The sequence below is a fragment of the Fulmarus glacialis genome, unplaced genomic scaffold (assembly GCF_000690835.1).
Source record: "Fulmarus glacialis isolate BGI_N327 unplaced genomic scaffold, ASM69083v1 scaffold12811, whole genome shotgun sequence".
NCBI lineage: Eukaryota > Metazoa > Chordata > Aves > Procellariiformes > Procellariidae > Fulmarus > Fulmarus glacialis.
In genome coordinates this window covers 282,953-290,308 of record NW_009193503.1, presented here as the reverse complement: position 1 = coordinate 290,308, position 7,356 = coordinate 282,953, and the positions used below count along the sequence as shown (strand labels likewise).

At 34.4% G+C, this 7,356-nt stretch overlaps 1 protein-coding gene across 1 annotated transcript in view; it reads left to right on the top strand.

Annotated features, from left to right (window-relative positions):
* Nucleotides 1-1,544: 1,544 nt before the first annotated feature.
* DENND1A (DENN/MADD domain containing 1A) overlaps nucleotides 1,545-7,356 on the top strand; it is a gene marked incomplete at its 5' end in the record, with an annotated part of 209,147 nt that continues 203,335 nt past the window's right edge. The window contains one exon of the mRNA XM_009587477.1: nucleotides 1,545-1,620. Coding sequence (XP_009585772.1) covers nucleotides 1,545-1,620 — 76 coding nt within the window. The remainder of the gene's footprint in view (nucleotides 1,621-7,356) is intronic.

Below are 7,356 nucleotides of genomic sequence, written 5' to 3'. Positions count from 1 at the left end.
TATATATGGGTTTTGTAATTATTTTTATCCTTAGCTGTAAGGGAGCTAACAAAATTCACAAGTTAATTATACCTCAACAATTTTCTAATGTTAGATAGTTTACATTAACACGTAGGAGACAATATTATCACTGTACAAGCAAGCATAAATTTAGAGCAGTAATTATGCAATTTTGATTCTTGGTTTTAACCAGAAGGTCTAAGAATAAAATGTCACGTGTTCAGACTTACAAAATCCTTATTTCATTAAGTAAACAATTACAATCTAATGTGGGATTCTCTTTAATCTCATAAAAAACTTTGGGGTAGCTAAAATTGTTAGAGTCAGGAATTTAACTCAAAATATGCTTTCTTATATAATTACCTGCTGCCTTTACATGCTCCTTGTGAAAAGTAATTCCAGAGCTTCACTTATGGAGTTATATTAGTAAGAACTGAAAATGTACACTAAATGTTTGGTGTTTTTTAAGTCTTTTATCATTAACTTTTTCTTTTATTAGTGGTATATTTATAACTCTGGAGCAGAATAAGTCTCTTTCCTCAAGCTTCATTTACATTTTATAGCTGAATTTGGTATAAGTTTTGACTATCGCACCTACTTCCTTGTTTCACATGCATCTGGCAGCTTTCTGGATTTAAGACTCTAGAGTCTCATGAGGTGAAACCTTGTGCATTTGTAATACTCTTCAGCAGGGCCTTTTTTTTTCTGACAAAGAGAGAGAAATATTTTGACAGGTATTAAAGAGAACTGTCTTCGTCCTAAATACAGCCTCTGAAGTTTTCCAGTAATGTATGCATAAAATGACTTTGCATCCTCTTGACTGCAGCTTCTTTTTTTTTTCCTTTTTCCTGAGCGAACAGGTGTCATGCAGTTGAACTCAAGGGTCACAGTAATGAAAATGTGAATCTGGGTTGTTTGTCCCATGTTGGACAATGTGACTGTTTTCAGTTTGGTGAAGAGAAAAGAGTATTCAGGATTTTTTTTTTTCCCCTGAAAAAAATCCCTGTATTTAGCACATAGATGATTTACTTTCTCATTTGAAAGTAAAGGTGAAATAAAAAGAACTTGCTTTTGCAAGCTGCACATGTAATCAAAATTACTATTGTGGCCAAGACTGAAATAAGTGTTGTTTCTCTATCTGAGTAGCATTCTGAAAAGTGATATAAAAGGCATGGTTTTATTTTTCTGGCAAAGTTCTGAATGATAGGCCTGTGATATTTTAGTACCTAGAAATGCAGACTAGTCACAAGAATTGAATTGACTTAAAGGTTCTGTGTGCTTGATTTCTATTGTTTTGATTCTTTTTTTCTCTGTAGAAGTTTGTTAGACACCCTGTTCATACTAACTAACCTGAGCTTCAGTCGTATCTTGTTACATACTAGTAAGGCAGAAAGATCTGATGTGAAATCATCACAGACTAAAACAAGAAGTCTAGTTCATCAAGTTGTCATTGTAACGTATGCATTCTTAGAACCCTTTTTGTCTGAGTAATTGAAAGCATACTTGAAAAAAAATTCTCAATGTGCTAAATACTTTTTTTTTCTTTCAGACAAAATCCGGAAACTACCTTTGAAGTGTATGCAGAAGTAACCTATTCAGGAATCAGTTGCATTGGGAAAGGTACTGTTTTGCACTGCAATTCTACCCACTTATTGGCTAAAACTATTCTTAAGAACCGTGTATTATGAGATAATGAAGTATATTTAATATTATGCTGTTCTAGCTTTTAAAGGTATCTTAATTACTGGTTCTGCAGAATCTTTTACAGTTAGGGCTAATAATGAGAAATTCTTGCCTCCATCGCTGATTGTGGGAAACTTTCTGATTTCTTTGACTGTTCTGCCTTTTTTGTCTTTTAAAATAGAAATAATTCTTACTTCATTAGATTGAAAAAGTAAATGCATTTTCAGATTTGTATTTGCTGCTCATATAAGGAAGGGGTAGTTTTAAAACAAAAAATACTCTAAAACTTACCATGTGGAATTTATTTTTGCTTCCTCTTTCTTACTTGTCTACAGAAGTATTTTTATCTGTTTCCAAAATTCTTCCTTTGATCAAGTGATTTTATCTAGAAATAAGGCATGAAAGCAGCTTATGATTTGGTTAACTATTTTTGCCAGACGTTGTTATCAAGCCATAATTATACAAGTATTTTGTATAATATTACTTCTGACAAATATTCCTATGCTTATGCTAGAGAAGTCCCATAACTGCCGAAACCAAAGTGTAGGTATATTTATTATTTAGTGAATTTTTGATTACACTTTTTTCTAAACCTGAGGAACTTGATCAAATAAGCAGGAAAAGCAAAGGTTGAAATTCATAATCCCAGAATTTAGTTCAAGATACTGTTTTGTGAGATCAGTCTCTAGAATGTTATGAAAAGGAGGGATGTCAAAATTAAATAATTATGATTAGTCAACATATACTGAAGTAATACTTTTCTTTTATGAAATGATCATGTGTGTATTGTATATATGGTATAATGAACCAATAGAAAAGATTTTTATATTTTATTGACTGGAAAGCCACTTACCTCCTTTTATATCTGTATTTGTTTGTTACAATCAGCAAAAGTCAAATAGCTGCAACTCTTTCCTCTACTGCCAAAGCCTCCATAGGAGTTGTAACTGGAATACAGTTTTGGCTTATCCTACTGCTATATGCCATCATGACTATTTGATCTAACTGCAGGAGCCCTTTTAATAACTGGTCTTTGTTTCTGCACATCTGACCTGGATTCTAGTGCCAGAAAATCTGAACAAATTTGACCATAAACATTACATTGTACAGTACTAGTGTCTGGGTATAATCTTCTCTTTGAAGTTTGTTTGCATCCCCCTGGAGGGATTAATTCCCTGCTGTGGGAAGGTGGGTTAAAAAGCACGGAAACTACTTTACAGGTTTTTAATTGGAGAATTTAGTATACATTTTGTTCTATAAACCAACTGATTCTGTGGGAGTTTCACTTAGTTGTGTTTTTAGGTTTGTTGTATGCACTTTTAGGTGCAAAACCTTCAGAAATTGTTTTCAGTGAGTAAAAAAAATTGTTTTAACAATTGTTTTTACAACTCATATATTCTGAAATTACTAATTCTCTCTGAATAATCTTTTAAAAGATTTTTCCCAACCAACTTTTTTATATTTAAGAGGTGCCCTTTATTCTCAGAAGTCTTAGATTTGTGTATCCCCAGATATTCTGTCCTTCTGTTCTAAATGAAGGTAGTTGGTTGGTTCTCCGCAGTGTTAACTGTATTTAACAGCTATTCTGTATCCCAGGCAAATCACCATTCTAGAAATACAGACCTAGAGACCTAATCTTTTCTACTTCTTGGCTAGCTATTCTATGCCAGAAGACCAAGAATATATATATACTTTTTTTTTTGCAGTCAGGGAATGTATGTTACATGGCAAGGAGCAATTACTGTTAAGAAAAGCAAAATGTATAAAAGGTGTATAAGGAGCAAATTATCAGGCATGTTTAAAAAACTATTTCTTCCCATGTAATGGATCCCAAAATTAACTAAGACAACTGTTTTTGAAGTTTGTGTCTAGTATAATGGTGCTATTGATCACTTAGAATGCTCTTAATTCTTACATCAGTCTTCTGACATGCTCTTGAGAGAATGAATTGCTCCAAAGCTGTAACAGTCCTAGTGCGGGAGATTGTCTGGCTTGTGGGATGGTAAAACATGCCTCTATTTTGTTTTATTCAAAAGTTTGTGTAGGAAAGGATGTTTTCCATGTGACTGTTAAGTATCAACTGCGATTAAAAGCTTTAATATATTTCATAGTCCACTTGCATTTTGCTGAAATGGGAGATACTGACTTGTGTTATTAACTACTGACAGACAATCATACATTCAAGTAGCTTTATTGCTCATGTAATTGTTAACAATCTTGCATTAAATGTTTATTTGGTTAATAAATTTTGAAATGAATGAAAGCAGCATTATTCGTTGACTATCATATAGAAGGCTCCCTCTTAGTTACCAAGACAATTGACTGCAGAAGGAAAAAGTCTGTTCTGGGCTCCAAGACATCAGTAAACTGGAACAAGTTCAATGGAGGGCCACCAAGATGGTGAGCGAGCTAGAGCACTTGCACTGTGAGGAGAGGTTGAGAGTGCTGGGCTTGTTCAGCCTGGAGAAGACTTCAGGGAACCTGAATAGCAGCCTTCCAGACCTATAAGGAGTTCATCAAGATGAGATATCCAGGCTCTTCACAGTCATGCGTGACAGGAGGACAAGAGGCAATGACATCAACTGAATCAAGAGGCGTTCTGAGTACCAGGAATGTGTTCACCATGATGACAGTAAAGTATTGGACTGGGTCACTCAGAGAGGTGGTGCAATCTCCATCCTTGGAGGTTTTCAGGACCTGACTGGGTCACAGCCTGAACAACCTGGTCTGACCTCACACCTGGCCCTTCTTTGAGAGGAAGTTGGACTAGAGACCTCCCGAGGTCCCTTCCAGCCTGAATTATCCTATGATCCTAAGATTTGATTCCTAGAAATGTAAGCTTCAGGAACATCTGGAGAATGTTTTGTACTCTTAATAAAGGATGAAGAAAAAACTTCATTGAAACCAAAGAAGTTGAAAAAGCAATCATTGTTTTATTCCAATCCAGGCAGAACTCTGCCAAACCACAATGAAATGTGTGAACTGAGAAAGGAAATTATCGCTGGATCAGCTCATCTGTGGTCTCTCTGTCCTTTCCCCTCTAGATTGTTTAGAAATAATGATCGTCTGTGCTCAGCATTGGTAATTTGTATATTTCTGGCACATGAAGTCTTTGGTACTTTATACAATTCCAGCATTCAGTTGTATCTAAAAGCTGTGTTTGTGCTTTTCTTTGTTATATTCATAGATCTTATTTGGGGACTTACGAATTTTTCTTACTGGGTCACTTTATGCAAATGTGGTATCTTGGTTTTGAGAACTGTGAAGCAAGATAGCTGCAACTGTGACGAGCAACATTAAGGTGAATATTTGTTATTAAGAAGGTACTTCCTTAAGAGAAGACAATTACCGAACCATTTTTTTGCCTTATGATTGTGATTTCCATGGAAGCTGGGAATTCCCCTTAGCTAATTGAATCTAAGTTAGTGTGTGTGTGTTGGTTTGTTTTTTTGTTTAAAGAACATTTGACTTCCTAAAACTGAATGAAAATACAAAACTGCTTTTATCTTAACTTTGTTCCCACTCTTTTTTTTTTTTTTTTTTTTTTTTTTAATTTGGGCTGTCTGGAATTCAGAATTTCTTCACTTAATACTTCAATGATGCATTCATTCATGTTCTACTTTTCAGTTTCATCAAATAGCACTGTTCTCTTGTCCATACCCTCTTCTGATAAAATGTTGATGCCTTCTCACCAAAAGTCTAGGGCAGCAAAACAGAATAGAAAGAATGGAGTCTGCATCTTTACAGTGACAGTAAATGGGAGTTACCTAGTGAGAAATCTGTGTTGTGTGTGTCAAGTATAAGTATGTCAAGCATAGGAACTTTGCAAGTCTAGTGCTTCTCACCAACTCCCACACATTTACTTTCAGGAAGACAGGAAAAAATAATCATGGTTTTATTTAAAAAATGGAATATTATTATAGGGAAAATATTCACTAAAACTTACAGTGTTAATACTTTGATTCTCTCCTTTGTAGTATCGGGTAATGACTGGTTAATGATGGTAACTCAGAGGAAAAGGTGCAGTTCTGAGGCTGATAAAGAAGCCTGGCTAATAGGCTGATTTAGGTTAAATAGTCTTAACAGGTGCCTTTTGTGCAGTGGTGTAATTGGGATGGAGTAAGATGCTAATACATACATAAACAAAGATGGGCACAACAAAGTCAGCTCTTCGACAAGTATGGCTGGTAACTTTGGCTTTCAGCCATTCCAGGTGAATAGAAAGGTTGTTAGGACTTAAAAAAAATTAATTACTAACACAAATTCCAATTCACATATATGGCTCTAATATTCTGTGGCCTACGTGTGGGGTTTGTGTCTTTGCCTTCATGCATTTTAGTACTGTGTAGTTCTGACAGTAGGAGAATTTCTAACTTTCTTTATCACTTAGATATAAGGAGGCCATCTGCCTTGCTAAATCCAGGTGTATTGCTTTTAAAAAAAACACAACCAAACAAAAAGTTTTTAGATTTATCATGATTATTTTAGAGGTTTCACTGATATGAGTTAACCTTGCTTCAGGAATTAAATAAAATAGAGCTTTAAAAATCATAGAGGGGCATAATAATACAGCTTATTGCCCAGCAGATACCAGTAATATATTCTGCACATCATCTATAATTGCATTAGTTTTGCCTTTCTGTTGTGATACTTAAGTAACTAAATATGACTTGGGAGAAATGAGTAGATGTATGTTTTCGTTGACACTAAAATAATTATTATAGCACTTCTGAACACTACATGCAAGGTTTAAAGTCTACCATTGTTTTTGTTAGCATACTGCTTTATGTTATGTTATGTTTTACTGTTCACCCTAGTTTAAGAAAAATGTTTACAACCAAACTTTGTTTTCAGTGCTTTTCATACTCAATGATACCAAAATCTTTGCAGCAGAGGATGTCTGTGCTGCTTGTTTCATCACTGATGTAGCTGGTGCTTCTGAAATTTAAGAAGCTAAAAGGGTACCCACTTAAATCTTAGCTGGAAATGCTAAGTTCTCTGGTGTTAGGGCAGTGTGTGTTCCATAAAACAGCACATTCCTAAGCAAATAATGTTGGATGTTCTAAACTGAAGCTACAGATTAAGTTTTAACTCATTTCAATAAGTTTTGATAGCAAGTTTGGTGCATGATCTTCTCTCATTCATTGGAATTGTTACATGCAGTGGATAATTTGAGAGCAGAATAGATGCTTTGTATGAAATACTACTATTTTACTGGATTTCTTTTCCCATTTTTAAACTTCATGTAAAGGAAAGGAAAATGCATTTTATGAGATTGTGAAGTCCTTCTAAAGGAGGGCTTGCATTATTTGTCATGGCATCTCATAATAGTAAAACTTCACAGAAATTGAGGTAGTAAATTACAAAGAACTTGTATTGTTTCTTTTACAAGTTATAACTGCTTGTTAGCTTAGGCACTTCTAGAAATTCAGTTCTATACTATTGGCATATTATATGCTTGCAAGTAGAGTAAAGTGCATTGGAACTGTGGTTTTTTTTAAACCTCTCTAAAAGATTGTTTTGGGTTTTTTTGAGTTGCAGAAGTAGAAAGAATCTACTAGCAACTAAACACATATAAAGAAAGTGAAAGCATACTGACTATTTAAGAAATCTTTCTTTTAATTTTCAAAGCACTTTATGATCTTAAAACTGCTGCAGATCATTCATCAGAAA